The 23542-nt window shown below is 35.4% G+C and overlaps 2 protein-coding genes across 2 annotated transcripts; one reads left to right on the top strand and one right to left on the bottom strand.

The window, feature by feature from the left end:
* Positions 1-2081: 2081 nt before the first annotated feature.
* On the bottom strand, positions 2082-2993 carry LOC110289666 (olfactory receptor 4C11-like). The gene has a single exon (XM_021155966.1). It carries the CDS (start codon positions 2991-2993, stop codon positions 2082-2084), a length of 912 nt encoding a protein of 303 aa, XP_021011625.1.
* Positions 2994-15162: 12169 nt separating this feature from the next.
* LOC110290222 (olfactory receptor 4P4-like) lies at positions 15163-18281 on the top strand. The gene is made up of 3 exons (XM_021156715.1): positions 15163-15259; positions 15618-15748; positions 17314-18281. Exon 3 carries the CDS (start codon positions 17346-17348, stop codon positions 18279-18281), a length of 936 nt encoding a protein of 311 aa, XP_021012374.1. The 5' UTR covers positions 15163-15259; positions 15618-15748; positions 17314-17345.
* Positions 18282-23542: the final 5261 nt, after the last annotated feature.

Raw genomic sequence — 23542 nt, 5'->3', positions numbered from 1 at the left:
GGAGGAGGAGGAGGAGGAGGAGGAGGAGGATCACCATGAGAGGGGTGTAAGATTGAACAGCCATGTAAGAATTCAGGAGCCACAGGGCAGTGGTGGCACATGCCTTTAATCCCAGCATTTGGGAGGCAGAGGCAGGTGGTTTTCTGAGTTCGAGGCCAGTCTGATTATGGCCGCTTCCCCAGTTGAGTCTGGGGTAGTAGAGATGAAATATAGATTTTTAAGGATGTTAACTCCAGGACACTGGAGGCGAGTGTTTGCTAGCAGTAGGAAGAATTGCAAGTGTCCATCCTTTAAGCTAGCCAAGGCATATCAAAATGTACTGGGGTGTGTGTGTGTTTATTTCATTCATGAATCCTGATAGCTCTTATGTGGGTATGAGTGTGCGACCCATGGAAGCACAGAGTTGGCTAACTATCGCAACATAGGATGGATGCCTATGACTCTTATTTAAGTGTTGGGGAAAGGATTGAAAGCCCCAGAGGGGATAGGAAAACCACAGGATGAGCAACAGAGTCAAATACCTAGCTCTCAGAAAATAAGCCACTACCAAAGAAAACAGATGGGCTGGAATGAGGACCCTGGTACATATGCAACAGATGTGTAGCTTAATCTCAATATGGGTCCCCCACCAAGAGGAGCAAAATCTCTCCCTAAAGCTGTACCCTGACTGTGGTGTGAGGTCCCCAAAAGGTCTGCCTTGTCTGGACTCAGTGGAAGAGGATCAACTAATCTGGCCGAGGCTTGATGCACCAGGATGTGGGGATACCCACGGGGCCCCCAGTGTCTCAGAGAATGGGAGTAGGGTGGGGAGAAGGTCTTAGTGAAGGGGAACCAGGAGGGAGGACAGTGCTTGAGATGTAAATAAATAAATAAGTTGATTAAAAGGAAATTATTATATTTAGAATTTTTTATAGGTATTAAAATAAAAACTCAAAGACACAAAATAATTAAAAGTATATTCACTTGAGAAGAGTGTAGACAAAATTGACATTGGTGAATAAGTGACTAGAAACTTTGAGAATATGCTTTTGGGATATTAGTGCTTATTATTTAAAACATCATCTAGCTGAAAGTCTAATGGGGATAGCTCCGACTTTCAATCCTGAAAATGTGAATTGTAAATACTATTTAAAGCCAACACAGAAAGTTCTCATCCCTCTCATCATTTTGGTACTCATGGACTTTAATAAGTTAACCCATTCCAAGTTAACTATATTCATTTCTAGAGAATCCATTTATTTCTCCCAATATTCACATAGCTGAAAAAACAATAAGTATGCTAATGTTATTTCCCAGAGAGAATCAGGATTTCTGTGTGTCTCCCCATGTCCTCTCTTTATACCTCTGTCTGTATCTCTTTCATCCTGCTATATAATAGTCTTTTTCCATGAACTGTATATTCAAGTTGCCTAAATTTCAATTATCCTGCCCCTCCATTCCCAATGGCAACTTGAAAGACCTCCAGTTCCGACTCAAAAGAAAGACTCCCATGATCACTATCCACAGGAAGGGATATCTTTTCAGCCAGGGTTGTATTATTAGGTGTACTTTCAAGCTTTTGTTCTACTTCAATTGTATATTAATGTAAATCCCCCAGAGAGGCAAGAAAGTTAGGATTTCTAAGATCATTCTTGCAATTCTTAGACTGGCATAATCAAAATTTTGATATGTATGATTTCACATAAATTATCTTTGTGAATATATTCAAAATAGACAAAAGCAAAATCTTTAAAAGTAATTTACAAACAACCTTTCATATAAATAAAGTTATTTATGAATTAATTATTTACCTACATTTATGTATATGTACATAATTAATAGTTAAGTTTCTACCTCTATATGAGGTTTGTATCAGATTATAACATTTAAAATATTTTACTACATGAATTTATATATTTATGTATACATATATTTTTGTATATGTGCACAACATGAAGTCAGAGAACAAATTACAGGAATTAATTTTCTACTTTAACCATGTTGGTTTCAGGGACTGTACTCAAGTCATCAGCCTTACTGGTAAGCACATCAACCCATGACAATATCTAACTGGCCCCAGATTCTTATGTGTACACCTGAAGTCATACTTTACCACACCACAATTTTTTCATGGCATTTTTTACTTCTGCATTCCTCAGAGTATAGATAAGAGGGTTGAGCAAAGGTGTTCCAATTGTATAAAACACAGACACCATCTTGTCTATTGGGAAGGTGGTTGGTGGACGTGTGTATATAAATATACAGGGACCAAAAAATATTACCACCACAATGAAATGAGAAGTGCATGTAGACAAGGCCTTTCGTCTTCCTTCTGCACTGTGATTTCTCAGAGAGTATAAGATTACAATATAGGAGATAAGCAGTAGTGTGAAACTTACCATACATATGGCACCACTATTAGACACAACTAGCAAATTTATCACATAGGTATCCATGCAGGCAAGTTTCAATAAGGGCTGCAAATCACAGAAATAATGATCAATCACATTTGGGCCACAGAATGGCAATCTTAAGGCTAAGAAAATCTGTGCTGAAGAGTGAATACAAGACCCTACCCAAGCAAGAATCACTAATACACCACAAATACGTTGGCTCATTATAATTGTATATCTAAGAGGCTTACAAATTGCTACATAGCGGTCAATGGCCATGAGGATAAGCACAAAGATCTCCATGCACCCAAAGAAGTGAGCTGCAAAGACCTGAGTCATACATTCATTATAAGTAATAATTTTTTTCTGCGAGAGGGCATCTATGATCAATCTAGGTGCTGTAGTTGTAGAGAAGCAAGCATCAGCGAAAGACAAATAGAAGAGGAAAAAGTACATGGGACTTCCAAGTGTCTGACTCATCTTAATGGTTACCACGATGAGAAAGTTCCCTATTAAAGTCATAAGGTAAAGAATCAAGAAGACTCCAAATATTGCCTTCTGTTTTTCTGGATCCTGTGTCAATCCAAAAAGAATAAACTCAGTCACACTATAGTTATGCATCTTATCAGTGGCTGTAATAGTTAGGAGGTAGAGCACAAATGTTTAACCTGCAGACAAAAAAAATGACATATTGGGATAAATGACAAGACATTGAAATTCCTTGGTTCTATACCATCATGTTAGACTCACCTTCCATAGTCATGAAACCCCTGAAGAAGCTTTTCAACTTTAAACATGAAGTTAACTGAACTTGATAATAGCTTTTGAATTTGAGGAATAAAAAATATGAATATTATTCAGATGCCTTAATTCCTGTTGATATTCTAAACTGTTGAATTTGCTCTTTCTTTGAAAAAGTGATTTGTTGAGGAGAAAACTTTAAAAAAAATATGAATCTGTAGGATGTGTTTGGAAGGTATAAACCCAAACAATTTCTTTACCAGTTCTGAGTGGTTTGAAAAGATGAGTCGTTTATGCTTGCATACATTCACACTTGTCTGTGGATCCCATTGTTCATTCTTTCCCTGTGCTCTATAATAAGAAAATACTTAGAAATGTAGCAGTAAGATTAGTAATTCTATTATCAGAAGATTCTCGATCAATTTGCTCATCTTTTTGTCTACTGTATCTCTCTCATTTAATTTTATTCTACAAAATTTTATTAATCATATTTTAATATTAACACTTACAGCCAGTATACCATTTTACTGTTGCCACAGAAAATTAAGGATTTAGAGTATACTTTATTTAAGGTTTATACAATCAAAGAAAAATATATTATAATGCCTTTATTACAGTTAGGTTTATTACATTAGAGAATTAAACTTTTCTACTTTTAAGTTTGAGGTTTTTCAGAGATTTTTGATTTTGTATAAATTTGAAAAATATTCTATAGAATAATAATATATACATTTATGTGTGTTTATGTGTATATAAGCATATCTTCTAACATCACTTTTTCATTATTATGTAAAAAGCTGATATATTAGGTTTTATGTTTTCTTTCAACTATGTATTCAAATATTTGTATCTTTTAAGATTGAAAAATGTCCTCAATGTAATTTCATTGGATTCATTTGCCCAAGAAGTTCTCTCACTTGTGTGTGTGTGTGTGTGTGTGTTGTTTATGTGCCCTCACACATCCCATTTATGTGAAGACCAGAGGAGTTGATATCCTTCTTCAACAATATGGGCCCAGGGCATAGATTTTAGATTGTAAGACATGGAAACACCTGTTTACCTGATGATACATTTCAATGACCAAATTTTTATACTTTAAAATTCTAAGTATCAATTTAAATTAAATAAAATTAATTATATACATTATATATATATATACATACATATATATTATTTGTAACACTCATAATGCTTATAATTTTTACTTTATAAATAATAATTTTATAAAACATAGCAATTTCTGAAGCATAAATAACACCTAACACTAAGGAATCATTGTTATTGGTAAATATTAGCTGTTTTAAAAAATTATATAACTTCATTAACTATTAACTTATTTTAAAATAATTCATGGTTTTTATGAAATCACCAAAGGAAAAAAATATCTGAGAAGACTTAAAACAGAACTAAAGTTGAATTCTCACTTCTGCTGTGCAGAAAGAAGCAACTAGATTTTATTATACATGTACCCAGATAGATCTCTTTGTATTTGTATCAGTGGTTCTGTGTATATCTTCTGCACAAGTGTGGCCTATATTACAGGATTGATGACTTTTCAGAAAACCTAAGACTTATGAAAATGTAATCTTGTAATTTAAATTTTATATGAGGTAGTTGATGGAAATACTAACCTTTCAAAGGCATTTTCAAACTTAATATTTTCTTGAAGAGATTTCAGTTTAGCAAAATAATGGTATTTGTAAGCTAAAAAAGATGTTTGGTTTTGTCTGTGATTATTTCTTTTGTTGTGAAATCTTTGCAATGCCATATAGTCCAACTTGCCAATTTCAATATTTTAAATTAGTCCTATACAATTTTATTTCAAATATAGAAGTCATTTTTACTCTTCTATAGTTACCTTTAGTTTCAGAGGATGAATCAATAGAATTGGAGGAGGTAAAACTAATCAACACACATTGTCTGAACAAAATCTATTTGCAAAAAAAAAAAGACAAATGTAAATGAAATAGTTAAAATTTTAAGATACTACTTTGTTAACATTAGAACAGAAATCATCTTCAGATAGAACAAAAATAATTTATGTGAAATGATGCTCAGAGATTGAGGAACTTGAAATTAGTTAAGCAGGTGAATTAAAACCTCCAGGATATAGGTCATTTTCCAGTCTGATTCTCAGTGTTTATAGTGAGAGAGACTTAGAGACTTAAAACACTGGGCCATAATGATTAGCTGACTCAAATGCCACTTATCTGCCCATTAAAAATGTTGAACATTTTTAATAGTTGAAATAGTTATGTATGATTCAACAATGTCATTCTACAGTCTGTGAGCTGTATCATGGGTATCTCGAGCTTTTTGGCCAATATCCAGTGAATACATACCATGTGTATGTTTGGTTTTTTTTGTTTTGTTTTGTTTTGTTTTGTTTTTGTTTTGTTTTGTTTTGTTTTTATGACTGATTTACCTCATTCAGGATAATATTTTCTAGTTCTATCCATTTGCCAGCAAATTTCATGAAGTCATTGTTTTCAATAGCTGAGTAGTACTCCATTGTGTAAATGTACCACATTTTCTGTATCCTTTCTTCTGTTGAGGGCATCTGGGTTCTTTCCAGCTTCTGGTTATTATAAATAAGGCTGTTTTGTACATAGTGGAGCATGCATACTTGTTATATGTTGGAGCAACTTACAGACCATATGAAGCCCAAGAAAAAGAAAGACCAAAGAGTGGCTGCTTTAGTCCTACTTAGAAGAGGGAACAAAATAATTACAGAAGGTAGAAAGAAGGAAGGATCTTGGAGGAAGAAAGGAGGGGGAGGGAAAGTGGATCATGATCAGGTATGGGAGGAGACAAGGAAGAAGTACAGAGGGTCAGAAAATAGAACTGAGGTGTGTAGCAGTAGGAGATGGGAAATGGGGGTAGCCCCTAAAAAGTCTCAGATGCCAGGGATACAAAAGGTTCCCAGGATACAATGGGGATGACATTTGGTGAAATACCCAACAAAGCAGAGCTAGGACCTGTAGAGAGCAAATCCAGTGGTTAGGCATGGCCCCTGGTTGAGAGATGGTGTCACCCAATAATCTCAAAACTATTAACCCAGAATTGTTCCTCTCTAAAGGAAATGTAGTGCAAAGAGATGATCTGAGAGTGAAGAAAAGTCCATTCAGATATTGCCCCACCTGGAGATACATCCCATCTGCAGAAACTAAACCCAAACACTATTGCTGAAGCCAAGAAGCACTTGCTGATTTGAGCCTGGTATAGCTGTTCCCTAAGAGACTGTCAGAGCCTGACCAATACAGATGAGGATGCTCACAGCCAACCGTTGGATTAAGCATTGGGACCCTAATGGAAGAGTTAGGAGAAGGACTGAAGGAGCTGAAAGGATTTCAACCCCATAGGAAGATCACCAATATCAACCAACCAGCCCGCACCCCAGAGCTCTCAGGAACTTAAGCTCCAACAAAAGAGGAAAAAGTACACATGGAGGGACCCATGGCTCCAGCTGCATAAGTAGCAGAGGATTGCCTTATCTAGCATCAATGGGAGGGGAGGTCTTTGGACTTGTGGAGGCTTGATGCCCCAACATAGGGGAATGCTAGGGTAGTGAGGCAATGGTGGATGAGTCAGGGAGCACCCTCAAAGAAGTACAGGAGGGGTGGGATGTGATAGGATATTTGTGGAGGGGAAACCAGAATGGGGATAACACTTGAAATGCAAGTAAATAAACCATGCAATACAAAATACAACAACAACAAAAATAAAACAGTGTCATTCTTCTGGGTTGCTGTAAAGATTAGTAGATTCTATCTATATAAACAAACATGTAAACATGTGGCTATCCATTCTTGTGATGATGCTGTGGTGACTTTCATTATTGACTCTTCAATCACAGACACCCCTTTCTTAAGTTTTGTATTTCAAGTTGTTTATTTGTTCAATTCTTATATTGTTTTGAATGCAAATTTTCTTTCCCAAGTACTTTAAATAAATCCATCCTTAATAATCTTAATAGTTTTCCTATGGTGCTCACAAGCCAGAAATGATATTTAAATTTTTTATTAACTATGAAAACTCAATGCATAGTGTCTTGACAAAAGGATCTCAGTAATTAAGAGAAAACTGAAATAGAACTCCTGTAAGACTGTATTTTCCAGTGATATCAAAATTAGAGAAGTCATTATTTGTGATGAAATAAATGAAATCACATTTTCATATTGTGTTTCTATTCTTATATATTTATAAAAATGAGTTCAATATTTTCCTGTGAAACTGAAGGATTTGGAAGGCTTGGAGCACATAGGCTTGGCTTCAGGTTCAGGGTCATCTCTAGCTGCTATGTGATAAACAAGCAAGTTTTTATCATGTGTGATGACTGGAACAAAATAAACTTGTTAGGTATTATGGAGTGAAACTGGATGGAAAAAAAAAACAATGTTTAAACAAAAATGAGAGAAGGGAGTACTACAACAAATACACACATGGAAAATTTATAATATAATTCTATTAGCAAAATTGATGCTGAAAGCCACAAAATGCAGACTGGCCCCACAGGGCATCCCATGTTTGATTCCTCACCAAATCCCCCATCATAGAGAAGGACTGGAGCACTCATTCTGAACTGTTTTCTAGAGGAACAGCAAAATGGAATGTTTAACCACTGCTTTATAAAAAAAATATTTACATTATTTAGACTAGGTTTTTGTGTCATGAAAATTTCATGTGTCAAGTCTCATGAAATGTCATGAAAGAAATACAATAAATCTTATTGGGATGTGTGCATACAAAGATACATGTCCATATCTCTATTTCTAACTCTCTCTCTCTTTCTCTATCTCTATCATGTATATCATCTTTATGTATATTTATCTATTTGTATATATTTATATATTTATAAATGTATGATCAGATTTTTTAATCACACAGAAAAGAAAATTGACAATCCTGGGGATTCTTTAGAAAACCACCAATAGCCTTTAGGAATAATGCCTATCCTATGTATCTAATAAGATAGCAACATTTAGGTTTTCCTTTCACCTTTACTTTTCATACATCCTCTTCCTCTTTGCCTCTTTCCTATCATTGTTTTAACTGGACAAGTGGGCATGTGAACTGAAAGGACTCATGTGATGTAAGATTATTACTGCTCCAAAAACAGTGGTCGAGATCCTCACTATGGCATTGAGCATTACGGTTACAGCCATGTCTCAGCATGTGCACTCTATATAAACACAGCTACATGGTGCACATGTTCTTCATGGTGTATCCTGATGACTTTTCCTCTTTAAAAACACCTACCCTGCATTGTTGTCTGTGGACAGAGAGCAGAAAGCAGATACCAATTCCTTAGCACAGCCTGTATACATTGAGACAGGACAGTGCCTCTAATACTAATGAACTTTGTAAGCTTTGTGTGTATTCATTGAGCCATCCTGTCATCTCTAACACATCCTCTCATTTTTGTTTGGGCATTATTAATTTATTTAGTTTTTCTGCACCGAAGAAGGCAATTTGTGTTGTTCCAGTCTGCACATAGTACAAAAACATATTGTGTTTATTGAACAGCAGCCAGAGAAGACCCAGAACCAGAAACAAAGCCTTTGTGCTCGAGGTGTTCTAACCCCTGTATCTCTTTGTCAGTAAGAAGCAGACGAGGAATATCATGAGACAATCCAGAGTAAGTTTAAGGAAACATTAATGAAGTACTACAGAGTATTTTAAGATTTGAGTGGAATTGGTTTTTGTTTGTTTAGTTGTTTGTTTGTTTTTGCCCCTGGTATTAGCTTTTATACCAAAGCCACAAGATGAATTTTAAACAGAAGACTAATCCCATACCCCAACCCAACACTGCTCTCATCAACATCAGATTCTGTCTCAACAGTTTCAGTCAAACTCACTGTCTATCAAAAGGCCCCACACATATTCTTGTGACTCCACACTTTGCAAATAAATCTGCAAAGTCCAGTCTCTTAGAGAATAGTATATGATAAAGAGACACTATTACCACCTTCTCATCAATGGACAAAATGTGACTCTGTTCATTTAGGTTTTACAGGATTTAAAATGAAGATAAGATGATTGTAAATAGGAGAAAAGATAAATAGTTTAATTAGATTTTAAAACTTACTTTTTCGTTGGGAGATAAAGATCGTTTCCAATACATTGCTCGTAGTTTACTCTTTCTGTTTTGATTTACTCTGATGATGAATCATGTACAAAATAATCTGCACCATGTAAATTGGAGACCCGAGTCTTCACAGTTTAAGTTTTATTTTGTACTCATCTACTCTGGCTTTCAGGTGTAGAAACTATGGAGAGAGGAGAAACTCTACAATCCTGTAGAAGACCAGAGTTAGTCTACCATGAAGGACTAAAACGATCTCTCTCCCTCTCCCTCTCCCTCTCCCTCTCCCTCTCCCTCTCCCTCTCCCTCTCCCTCTCCCTCTCCCTCTCCCTCTCCCTCTCCCTCCCTCTCCCCCTCTCTGTCTCTCTCTGTCTCTCCCTGTCTCTCTGTCTCTCTCTCTGTCTCTTTCCTAGGAATATGTGAGAAATAAACATCTTTTATTTCCACAAAATATTTATAGGTATATGGTGATATGCACAAATGCCCAGTGCCCAGAGGGACAAAAGTCATGTCCCTTTGCACTCACTCCTGAAGCTCTTGCTAAATGAGTAACTTAACAGAACTTGTACAGTAACATAGCAACTACAGAGGCAATTACCCAGGAAATGTTGTCACAGACATATTTTTTCTCCTGCCCCTTCCTTCTTATTGTAGGGGACATTTGCCCTATAATTTACTGACTATTCTGTCCAATAATTCTATAAAGTCATATTGAAATTTAGACCACGGAAGGAATGCAAAAAATAAACTTTTTGAATGGCAGGCAAACTCTGAGACTTATTTGAGATTTGAATATATGTAACATAATTGAGTTTTAGATCTACTGTTTGAATCTAGAGCTGTAGATATATTTCTTAGTAACGTTCTAATTATAAAAGTGTTACCATTACAGTTGGAAATATAACTAAAGTGGAATAATTTACTAGTATGATCAAAGCCATTGATCCAGTTCCCAGGACCATACCCATATATACCCGTATACAAATAATACACATGGATAGTAAAGTGTATTAAATTACTATGAATAATTAAATATATTTTATACTAATATGTTATGCTGATGAGATGAATTTAATAGTTTAAGAAATAAATATTATAGATATTAAGAGTTTGGAAATGGAATAAAAAGAATTAAGTGGACAAAAAAAAGAAAGAAAGCATAAAGGATATTTTTATTTTACTCCAAGTACTTTAACTATAGTTTATATATGATAAAATGAAATATTTTAAAATCCAATGTAGCTAAGTTTTGGAAAAATTAGTGTATTTCCACTACAAGGCTATAAATTAAATTTAATTTATATTTAAAGAACTAGAATTTGGTCAGTTTGTTTTATTTTCAGTTTAGCAGTTTCCTAGATTTTCCTTGATTTTCCTCCTTACATTGGAGTCTTATTACATTATCCTTTACTAAGTACTACTATGAAGAACTTGTTCCAAACTTCCTTAAGTTCTTAGAAACGAAGGGGAAAACTCACACCTGCTGCACAAGTGCTGGCAAATCATCCTCGAGGGATTAGGCATCCTGATGATGGATTCATGTGGTAGGTAATAATTATTCCAACTTTGAAAGAATTTGCCTTACACATACACTACTTAAAATATGATTGCATCCTTACTAGTGCATACAAACACTGTGCCTAACATGATCTGTATTGCCTGTTAGCAACCTGTTATTGCTATATGTATTTATATGTATTTCTTACAAGGATGAGGAAAATAGTAAGAGCTTATTTATGTTATCTAAAATTGTTGGGAATAACCACAGAAATGATGTAAGATAAAAATATTTTAAAAATATACAAATGTATATGTCAATATTATTTTTCTTTCCTTAATTACTTTTATATTTCTTCTATGCTTCAACTATTGAGTAATGTCCTGTGCTGCACTATAAAATTTATATACTCTTAAATTCTATATCCATAATAATAAAAAAACAAACTAAAATGTCATTGGACCAAATAAAATTATTTAAAGACTACTAATACATGATTTATATGAGGTCAGTTTTTACCTAGGAACAAAGCAGGAAATGAAATGAAATAATGAAATGAAATGAAATGAAATGAAATGAAATGAAATGAAATGAAATGAAATGAAATGAAATGAAATAATAAGGACACAGGCTTCAGATTTACAAAGACAAATATTCAAATCAATACTTTGATAAGTCTCCAATTTAATAGATTATTAAAATTATTTACATTCAGGAAAGTTTCTGATTTAAGTTAAATTACCTAGTGAAGCTGTATATGTGTACTGCACTTGGGAGAATCAGGTAAAGAAACAGGTATAATTCCAGATATAGCTTGACTTTTGAAGCTAGATGTGTTGTTGACAGACTGGGTTCCCAGAATCAAGATGACAAAGAGAAGAGATTACATGCTCACTGGAAATAGCCATAGGATATATTCAGAAAATAAAACCTTTGTTGTTTGAAACAACAATAATATATATACTGAAGACATCTACAACATATTTGTGAAATATGAGAAAAAATCTAGAATCTAGATATTCTTTGTACCTTGTAACTCCTGCTTCACCTGATCTTGGCATAATCAGAGCTACTAGATATTTACTCTCCTCTTTTAAAATATGTTTTTGACTATATAACTGCTTTTTTCAGTAAAAGAATTTATAAAGACTCATAAGTCTTTTTCTTCTCTTATTTTTTAATTAGGTATTTTCTTCATTTACACTTCCAGTGCTATCCCAAAAGTCCCCCATACCCTCCCCTCCCCCCCACTCCCAATTCTTGGCCCTGGCGTTCCCCTATACTGAGGCATATAAAGTTTGCATGACCAATGGGCCTCTCTTTCCTCTGATGGTGAACTAGTCCATCTTCTGATACATATGCAGCTAGAGACACGAGCTCCAGGGGGTACTGGTAAATTCATATTGTTGTTCCACCTATAGGGTTGCAGACCCCTTTAGCTCCTTGGGTACTTTCTCTAGCTCCTACATTGGGGACCCTGAGATCCATCCAATAGCTAACTGTGAGCATCCACTTCTGTGTTTGCTAGGCCCTGGCATAGTCTCACAAGAGACAGCTATATTAGGGTCCTTTCAGCAAAATCTTGCTAGTGTATGCAATGATATTAGCATTTGGAGACTGATTATGGGATGGATCCCTGGATATGGCAGTCTCTAGATGGTCCAAACGTTGTCACTGTAACTCCTTCCATGGGTGTTTTGTTCCCAATTCTAAGAAGGGGCAAAGTGTCCACACTTCGGTCTTCGTTCTTCTTGAGTTTCAAGAGTTTCACAAAGTGTATCTTATATTTTGGGTATTCTAAGTATGTGGGCTAATATCCACTTATCAGTTAGTACATATCATGTGAGTTCTTTTGTTATCTCACTCAGGATGATGCCCTCTAGGTCCATTCATTTGCCTAGGAATTTCATAAATTAATTATTTTTAATAGCTGAGTAGTACTCCATTGTGTAAATGTACCACATTTTCTGTATCCATTCCTCTGTTGAGGGACATCTGGGTTCTTTGCAGCTTTTGGCTATAATAAATAAGACTGCTATGAACATAGTGGAGCATGTGCCTTCTTACCGGTTGGAACATCTTCTGGATATATTCCCAGGAGAGGTATTGCAGGATCCTCCGGTAGTACTATGTCCAACTTTCTGAGGAACCGCCAGACTGATTTCCAACGTCATGAGCATTGATTTTGTTTTGTCATCTACTAATCTTAAACTGGCTGTCTATGTAGCTATGAAATTAAAGCTATCTGATGGAGCACAGTTGGCTCCTTAGTAGCTCTTGCATCCCTGGCATCTTGAACTTTCTAGTGGCTACCTTCAGTTCTACATTCCCCACTGCTACACACCTCAGTTCAATTTTCTGAACCCCTGTACTTCTCTCCTGTCTCCTCCCATATCTTATTCTGTTGCTTTTTTTCTCTCCCCCCCCCTCTACCTCCCAGGTCCTTCCCTCCTTCTATCTTTGGTGATTATTTTGTTCCCCCTTCTAAGTAGGACTGAAGCATGCACACTTTGGTCTTCCTTCTTCTTGGGCTGCATATGGTCTGTAAGATGCTCCAACATATATCAAGACACATGCTCACTATAGTCATAGCACCCTTATTTATAATAGCAAGAAGCTGGAAAGTATGTTGAAAATGTCCTTCAACAGAGGAATAGATACAGAAAATAAGGTACATTTACACAATGGAGTACTACTATTAAAAACAATAACTTCATGAAATTTTTAGGCAAATGGATGGAACTAGAAAATATTATCCTGAGTTAGGTAACATAGTCACAAAAGAACACACATTGTATGCACTCAGTGATAAGTGGATATTAGCCCCAAAACTCGGAATATCCAAGATACAATTCACAGACCACATGAAGCTCAAGAAGAAGGAAGAACAAAGTGTGGGTGCTAGGGTCTTTCTTAGAAGAGGGAAGAAAATACTCACAGGAGTAAATATGGAGACAAAGTATGAAACAGAGACTGAAGGAAAGGGATGCAGAGACTGTACCACCTAGGGAATCATACCATATACAGTCACCAAATGCAGACACTATTGTAGATGCCAAGAAATGCATGCTGATAGGAGCCTGATATAGCTGTCTTCTGAGAGGCTCTGCCAGAGACTGACAAATACAGAGCTAGTTGCTCAGAGCTAACCATTGGACTGAGCATTGGAGGACTTAGAGAAAAGACTGAAGGAGCTGAAGTGGTTCGCAACCCTATAGGAAGAACAACAATATCAACCAACATTATCCCCCAGAACTCTCAGGGACTAAACCACCAACCAGAGTGCACATGAACGGATCCATGGCTCCAGCTGCATATTCAACAGAGGACTTCCTTATCTAGCATCACTGGGAGGGTCGACCCTTGGTCCTGTGGAGACTTAATTCCCCAGAATAGGTGGATGCTAGGGTGATGAGGTGGGAGTGGGTGGGTAGGTGGTAGAGAACCTTCTTAGAAGCAGAGAGGAGGGTGAATGGGATAGGGGGTTTGTGGAGGGGAAACCAGGAAGGGGGATACTATTTGAAATGTAAATAAATAATGTCATTTATATAATATTTATAATAAAAAATTCCTAGGAATATTGAATTATTCTTCCCAACTCTCAAAAAATTCCAAGCCAGGAGTCTGAAAACACTGAGTAACTTGCTCCCCATCACAATGTGTCATAATTCTTAAATGTATCATTGTTTCTAAATAAATAAGCTTTTTTAATTTAGAAAAAGCAAAAAAAAAAACCCACAAAACAAAGGTATTCCAAGACAAGAACTCCCTAATAGTACCCCCTAATAGTACCATCAAATTATGGCCACATCTTCAACAATGAGCCTATTGTGGACACTTCAACTGGAACTGTAACGAGACGTATAGAGACAGAGACACTGAAAAAGACACACATACACATAATACACACAATTTATTGACTTCTTTCATCATCTATCACATTTCAAAGATTATTTGGCTAGTCTTAATTATCAGTGGGAGTAGCAATTAATATGAATTTTAACATTTATTTCTCTGTTCCTTTGCAAATCTCAAAACTAAATATTCAGTAAAAGAAGATGGAAAAGTTCATTACTGTTCTGTGACAGCTGACCAAAAATATTCAGATGCAAACCACAGAACTTATAAGAGACTGTCTCTGTTTTCTTTCATGATGTTCTTTGATGAGACTGAAGATTTTCTCTGTCTCTCTGTCTCTCTGTCTCTGTCTCTCTCTGTCTCAAACACACACACACACACACACAATTCCATTTATGTCTCATATCCAGAATCAAGATCCTCCCCCCAAAACAAAAACTCCAATGTTCGTTTAAAGATACTTAAGTGTTCTTCATGTTCTTCCAGGAAGGAAATTTCTTTGAGGAAAAGTCCTTGAGGATCTCTGGATCTCAACAATAATAATGCCCTCTAGAGACATCATGCTTAGAGAGTAGCCACTACAAAAGAGAAAAGTGAATTGTAGCTTCAATATTCAAAAGAGGCTTGAGAGTGAAGATTACAAATGCTGACAGCTGATAATTCTGTACTGTAAACATAACTTACAGAAAGCTTTTAAGGAAAGTGGTAGTCCTACATTCAAATGTAACGATGTTATGATTTCTTTTGTTTGTACTTGGTTACTGTCTTTTTTGAATTTGCTATGTATCTGTGAATATTTAGCTTTGAATATATCTTTAAATTGTACGTTTGAAATGTTCTCATCAATCTTTGTTAGACTAAATATGAAGAATGATTAGCTTTCCAGATGAAGGACAACTTATCCACTGAAGGAATATAGCACTATAAATCCATACATTTTTAAATCTTATTTTTCTTAAACAGTAGTGGAAATTTCTACATGGAAAAGAGAAATGTAATCTTGAAAATGTTTTGAGCTGTTAAATTTGTCAGGTCTGATTTATAGACTTCTGTTTTATTTCAGGTGTTCATGGTAAGAAAAATCAGCAAGATGAGCCAACAAGAAGTGTAATTGTGTGATGAGGAGTATTAGACACTAAACAGAAAATCATCCATAAGTTATGTGCAGATAATATTCATACTGCTCTCTTGTAGGTATTCAATGTTAACTTGTTATTTTAAAGTTGTTAATTCAAGTGTTATCAAAATTTGAACCAATGAGCTTTGATCCTATTTTTATTTCTAAGTTTCTTTAATTGCTAGAATTTTGTATTTGATTCCCTTTTTGGAACAAATTTTCTCCAGAAATAAAGCATAAATTTCAAATATAAATCTGATCTAATTTATTTAAAGAAATGAAACATTTACTATGTTTTGTGATGGTGCTATTTATTGTACACTTCTTTATGTTAAATTCTGATATTTCACTGATTAAATGGGAGACAAAGAATTAGGGAAGATATTCTTAAAACATGAGACATTTAAGAATTCTATTGTTAATATAATGAAAAAACATCTAAAATTAAAATTTTGAGTCAATATAATACATAATTATCTCTAAAGTTCTATTATCTATTTAAAGCCTCAAGTAGTCACAGAGGTCACTTTTACTAAAATTATAAAATAAGAAAAGTAAGGCTTAATACCCTAAACATGGCTTGCATTGAAGGATAAGATTTGCATAGGGTGTGGTTCCTAAATTAGGGGTCAGGTTCATGTTGAAATTCCTTCTGGCTATCATTTAACTTTTACTAACAAAGAGAGAGGGGCATTACTTGGTTCTTGCATTTCTCCTGGTCTAATAGCTTAATAATAGAACTTGATAGTGTAGCTTCAGAGAATAATATATGTAAATGTATAGATACATTCTGAAACAAATACAAACTAATATTTTAACTACAAAGAATATATTTGATTATATAATATCTTCAAATTTGTTGGCTGTACATATACTTGTAGGCTTCAAATTATCTGTGAATTACAGGAATTTTTCCTGAAGTGTTTATACACTGTTAATGAATCTATATTTGCCTAAAGATAATCTTTTATACTAATGTGTATATGAGTAATGCAAACAATTTTTCTTTCTTTTCAAAATCTCCATGATAAAAATTTGATATATTTTTACCTTCTTAATTATCTTCAGAACATAACCCACATAATATATATTATAAACTTGAATAAGTGATTTTCATTTAAATTTCAACCATCTTATTTTATGGAATATTTCTCATCAGTCATATAATTCTTCTTTAAAGTCAAAAATATTTTTTAAAAGTCAAAAATATTTTCCTTTAGAGAATATTGAGTTTGCTACTCTATTTTATGTCAGAGAGACATAAAACCCTACTAAATAATAACTGTTTTGAATAAAATGTGCAAATGAAACCATAAATAGGATGCACACTATATTATTTATTTTCCTGTTTCAACATTTTGCACATAAAAGTAACACATTTTCTTTTTATTGGAAAATTGTAATGATAATCTATATTTTAACAGATAAAAGATTTTCTTGATATTAATACTAAAATAGATTATTATGGATAATCAATAAGTAACTATTTGAAACACAAAAACTAAATTCCGAATACCAAGGCAATTTATGCTGACATAAATTATCAACTGGGATATTTAACAATAGTTTCCAATACTTGTTTATAATGCTTACGTAGTTGTGATTACATTGAAAATAATTTATCTAAATCTTTTTTCCATAGATATTCAATTATCCTTGTATAGTCTATATTAAATGGAATGCCAGAGGAACATATCAGAATTTCTTCTTATGGGGCTATCTTCCAAGCAAAACATTGAAGTATTTTGCTTCATGTTCTTCTTATTCTGCTATTTTGCCATCTTGTCTTGGAATCTGTTGATTCTTTTCTCAATTAGGTGCAGTTCTCTGTTCAACCAACCTATGTACTATTTCCTCAGTCATTTAGCTTCTATGGACATTTGCTATACCTCCTGTGTGACACCCAAATTGATTGGGGATCTGCTTGCAGAAAGAAAAACTATCTCTTATACAAACTGCATGCTACAGGTCTTTGCCATGCACTTCTTTGGAATGATTGAAACCTTAATCCTGACAGTCATGGCTTTTGACCGCTGTGTGGCCATCTGCAAGCCTCTCCACTACAGGGTCATCATGAGCAGAAACAGGTGCTATGTCTTTATCTTGGCTTCCTGGGTTGGTGGTGTTGCCCATTCCTTTCCCCAGTTTATGATGCTAGTCTGTTTGCCCTTCTGTGGACCCAATGAAATAGACCACTACTTCTGTGATGTTTTTCCTTTGCTGAAAGTTGCTTGCACTGATACCTACATCACTGGTGTCCTCATGGTTGCCAATTCAGGAATGGTTGCCTCTATTATCTTTGTTCTCTTGTTTGGTTCATATGTAGTTATACTGTTCACATTAAGGAATTACTCAGCAGAAGGGAGACGCAAAGCTCTTTCAACCTGTGCGTCCCACATCTCTGTGGTTATTTTATTCTTTGGATCTACGATCTTTGGCTACCTTAGACCTCCTACCACTTTCCCTGAAGACAAAATCTTTGCACTGTTTTACACTATCATTGCTCCTATGTTCAACCCCCTCATATATACTCTAAGAAATAAAGAGATGAAGACTGCCATAAAGAAGGTTTGGTGTCAGATGTCATTTTTTGGAGAAAAATTTAATTAATTTGCTTTACTAATAGCATGATAAAACACTGTACAACTATTTAACTCACTTTATCATCAAGAGGAACAATTAGTGATTCAACTGTTCCAAATTTTGTTCATTCATAATTAGCAATAATGAGATTATGAAGAATAATTACTAACAAATATTTTGCTTTGCAACCTAGTAAGAAAATGAACAATGAAATTACTCTGGGTTAAAGAAATGGTTTTTATATTATACAATCATTTTCTGTATCAATTTAATATTATTAGCTCCTTGACTTGATTTATTTCATGATGATAAACATTTTTTTCAGGCACAATTAGGAATAGATTGAAACTGTCTTCAGAAGAAGTGCTATAGTAATGAACTTTGTATTGTGACCAGATTTGTAAATAACCCTCATATGATGATGACTCTCTGAAACAAATCATTCTGTGAAAGGTGGAAAAAGAGAGAGAATTTGAGTAATTCTGGCACCAAATGTTCATCCTGAATTCACCTGAGTGCTGCTAGCTTGTTCACTTATAAATGTCAGTAGCTTTATGAGTGGTCCCAATTATTGGCACTAACAATGACTTTATGGATGGTTACAGTGTTAGGCACATACATTGGATTTATGAATGATAACAGGTTTAGAATGAATTTCTGAGATTGTCTCTTTAAATGTCCTCAGCTTGTAGAAACACTGAATAAGAAAACATATTTTTTCTTCTTCTCAGTTAAACTTATTTAGTTGAGGAATAGCATTCATCAACACATAAAATAATGTTATGCATTGCAGTCTTTTGATACACACAGTTCTCTTTACCCTAGACCTCTTGGGAGCCTCCTCCTGTTGTTCTGATTTGTTTTGTTTTGTTTTTAAATAATTTTCATAAAAATATGTTTGCAGCATATTCTTTCTTGTCTCTAACTCCTCCTAGAACTTCCTTGCCTCTCTACCCATCCAAATGCATGTTCTCCCCCATTTTTCTGTCTCTTTCTCAAAAAACAACAAAATAACAAAAAACAAAAGGAACAGACAACAAATCAAAATACCAACACCAAAAAAGGTATACAAAAACCCATGGAATACATGTTGTGTTGGCAAACTTCTCTAAGGAATGGGGCTTATCCTGTTGTATAGTTAAAATACTCAGTGACACTCCTCTGGGAAACATTTCAAACAGATTTTCCCTTTTCAATCAGGTAACAATAGGAAATAGAGTTTTTGTTAGGGAAAAGTTTGTGTCTTCTTCCACTTTGCCATTATGGGATTTAGTCCATATTGAACATATATAGGTGTTGACTTGCTCTCATACTCTCTGTGACTTCAGCTGTGTATCAGCTCTATTGTTTCTGAATTGTGCTTTTTTTTTTAGCATCATTTACCATCTCTGGCTCTTAAAAGTTTTCTGTTTCTTCTTCAAGACAGATGCTGAGCCTTACGGGGAACAGTTTAATAAACACATTCCATTTAATGCTGAGTGTTCCAAAGTCTCTCACTCTGAACATTGTTAAGTTGTAGGTCTCTGTTTTAATTGCCATCTACTATAAGAGGAAACTTATCTGATTAAGACTGGGTGATACACTGATTTACCAATTGTGATGGTTTGTATATCCTCAGACCAGGGAGTAGCACCATCTGAAGGTGTGGCCTTGTTGGAATAGGTGTGACCTGGTTGGAATGGGCGTGTCACTGTGGGTGTGGGTATAAGATCCTCACCCTTGTTGCCTGAAAGTCAGTCTTACCCTAGCAGCCTTTGGATGAAGACATAGAATTCTCAGCTCCTCCTGTGCCATGCCTGCCTGGATACTCCCATGCTCTCACTTTGATGATAATGGACTGAACCTCTGAACCTGTAAGCCAGCCCCAATTAAATATTATTTTTTATAAGACTTGCCTTGGTCATGGTGTCTGTTCATAGCAGTAAAACCCTAGCTAATACAGAAGTTGGTACTGGGAGTGGGGTATTGCTGTGATAGGCCTGACCATGCTTTTATTTGAAAGAATGTGGATTTTGGGACTTTGTATTTGGAAAGCAATTGAATGCTTTAAATGGGGCTTAGCTGGTCATCCTAGTAGGAATATGGAAGACTTAGGTGCTGGGAGTAAGTTGACCTGGCCCAAGAGATTTCAAAGAAGAATTTCAGAATGTGGCATAAAGATTGGTTTTGTGGTATTTTGGTGAAGAATGTGGCTACTTTTTGCCCTTGTCTGAAAAGTTTGCCTGAGGCTAAGGTGAAGAGACTTGGATTAATTGCATTGACCAAAGAAGTTTCAAAAAAGCCCANCAGAGACTTTGTTCTCTGGTTAAGTCTTATGAAGAGAAGTTTGAACAAGCATAGCTAGCTTAGAAAGGAAAAATATAAAATATATGGTTCAAGTATTAAAGGGGTACCAGGAAGTGAAATGGAACAAATTCCTGTGTTCTAGGCAATAACAGATTAAGGGAGTGGGACCTGGGGGCAAGATCCTACCCAGCTAAATTAAATCCAAGCATGGTGGCACACACCTTTAATCTCAGGACACAGGCATGCTGATCTCTCCATTCTAGGTCAATCTACAGAGCAAGAACCAGGATAGCCAAGTTTAGGCAGTAAAGGACTTAGAAAACATAAAGCTAGTTATAATGTACTAGTACAAGAGGATCATGTTCTAGTTCCTGTAAGCAGCAGAACTCGGCAGCATCACCCATGTGGCTCTGGCTATAGAGTTAAGAATGGAAGGAACTACTGGGAAAATTGATGCTGGTTAGCTGGAGCTAAGGAATTAGCAGTGATTAAGAAGAGACCAGCATCACTGAGGTGAAATCTTCTGGAAATTATTTTTTGGGAGCACAAAGAAGCTGTGNTCCAGAGATACCCAAGGTTGTACCTCATGCTGCGGCTGGACTTGGTAATGTGTAAGAGTNACNCAGGTGGTACTGCTTGTGAAGGAATGAAGGGATCATGGAGATAAGCTGAGGCTTAGCACTGTGAGAGGCCAGGGAAGGCCATTGGAGAAGGTGAAGCCTCAGCTGTAGTTGATGGCCCAGGACCGAAGGGGTAATGCAAAGGGTTTGAGGCTTGGCACCCTGAAGAGAGCCTATGAGAGGCTATTGGTGAAGCCTAGTTGGAGTGGAATACCCCAGTGTATTGGAGATGTCAGTACCATGGAGTGATCACCAAGAACTGCAGCCATAGTGGAGTGGATTAACTTGAGCTTAGAGTGCTACAGAGGGCAGAGATGAAAAAGTGATGTCAGCCCTTAGGAGGAGTCCAAAATATCAAGTGGAATTCCAGACACTGAAACAAGAAGCTGTATCACTGAAATTGCCTTGGAGACTCAAAGATGTTAAAGATGCCAGAGCCATGGGATACATGCTGAGGAAAGCTGCTAACAGGGAGTGGAACCAGCCCAGGAGAAAGCAGTTTGTTGCAGTCAACAAAGATGAAAAAGAAGTGGAGATCTGAAGAACGCTTTGACATCAGCAATGTAGATTCAGAGTTTGGAGTTTGCCCAACTAGTTTCCTGCCTTGCTTTGGAGATTACAGTTAATAAAGTTGGATGAATATCAGAAGAGAACTTGAACTTTGGACTTTTAACATTGTTGCTACTGCTATAGACTATGAGGATTTTGAAAGTTGGACTAAATGCATTTTAAATTATGCTATGTTTAAGTGTGGCACCCATAGACTCATGTTTTTGAAAAAGTCTATGGGCACCAGGGAGTGGAATGTAATGGTTTGTATATCCTTGGCCAGGGAGTGGCACCACCTGAAGGTGTGGCCTTGTTGGAATAGGTGTGACCTGGTTGGAAAAGGTGTGGCACTGTGGGTGTGCTTATAAGATCCTCATCCTAGTTGCCTGGAAGTCAGTCTTACACTAGCAGCCTTTGGATGAAGATAGAACTCTCAGCTCATCCTTTGCCATGCCTGCCTGGATATTCCCATGCTCTCACCTTGATGATAATGGACTGAACCTCTAAACCTGTAAGCCAGCCCCAATTAAATATTGTTTTTATATACTTGCCTTGGTCATGGTGTCTGTTCACAGCAGTAAAACCCTAACTAAGACACCAATATAGCAATTTTGTCATTGGAAGTCATTTTATTATTATGTTTCCTTAGCATAATAATAGTAGCAGCTGGTTTCTTTCTTTTAAATTGTCTGTTTTTATGTTACATGTATTCCATTGCCTTCATTTGTACCAAATTCCTTGTTCCATTATAGCTTATTTTCTCTATATTTTACTTTCTACTTTCATATATTTATGTGCTTTTCTAGGCTCACTCTTTCCTCCTAAAACCTGTTTGCTTCAGTTTAAGTAGGGGTCACTTACTTGCCTAACACCATACAGAGATATATACATTTCATGGTTGATAGCCATTTTATACTTTCAAAGAATTCCATGATAGCTATACCTAGGGTCTAACGGTGACCACTTCATCATATAACCAGGCAGATTGTATGAAGAGTGATTAGTTTGTATTAGTGGTGCTAACAAAAAGATGCAATGTAGATACCTATTTGTTAACTCTTTGACCTATCAATAAAACTCAAGTGATCATTGCATAGGGTCAGCTGTCTTTGAGCTATATACATTTATTTCACTACTAATTTCTATTCTTACTCTCACAAAGGAAACTGCTTATCCCATTTTTGTTTCTCATGGAAAAGTCCATGGACCTTTTATTTTAATGGTGAGGCTCTTGAATGTGTTGGAAATATGCCTCATGTTACTCAAAGCTGCCTAACAAACTGATGTATAGACATTAGGCCATGCTCTAGGATGGTAAATTTGTAAAATTTCTCTCCCTATATCTCAGTGTCTCCCTCACTTTACTTGTACTTCCATTTAGTTTAGTCATAAGAATAATGCAGGTTTCAATACAAAGAATATACCGGATATTCCACTTCAGCTTTTATATATGTGTAATAATCAAAACTAGAACAGGAATTAAGAATGTAGTTGTCATTATTGCATTATATAACTACATTCTATTTAATAAATTTACAGTACATTTATATATTAATATATATACCTGAAAACCAGTTTAAGTAAATTTGTTAGCTAGACAAATTAAAAGCATAGACACAACCTAAAATCCTTCCTCAGGATCTATTATTTTTCTTAATTCATAATTATTTAAACTTTAAACAAACTAACAAACCTGCTTTCTTAATTTTCTATTCATTAATTTATTCACTTCTTGTTCTTTTATTTCTTTTCCCATTTTTATAGAAAATATAATATTTCTCATAAAATAATCCTGATTAATAATTGGATATACAAAATATTCATTCCTTTTTC

Source organism: Mus caroli, chromosome 2 (genome assembly GCF_900094665.2).
Source record: "Mus caroli chromosome 2, CAROLI_EIJ_v1.1, whole genome shotgun sequence".
Taxonomy (NCBI): domain Eukaryota; kingdom Metazoa; phylum Chordata; class Mammalia; order Rodentia; family Muridae; genus Mus; species Mus caroli.
The sequence above is the reverse complement of the archived record's forward strand: the minus strand, read 5'-3'. Positions and strand labels throughout refer to the sequence as shown.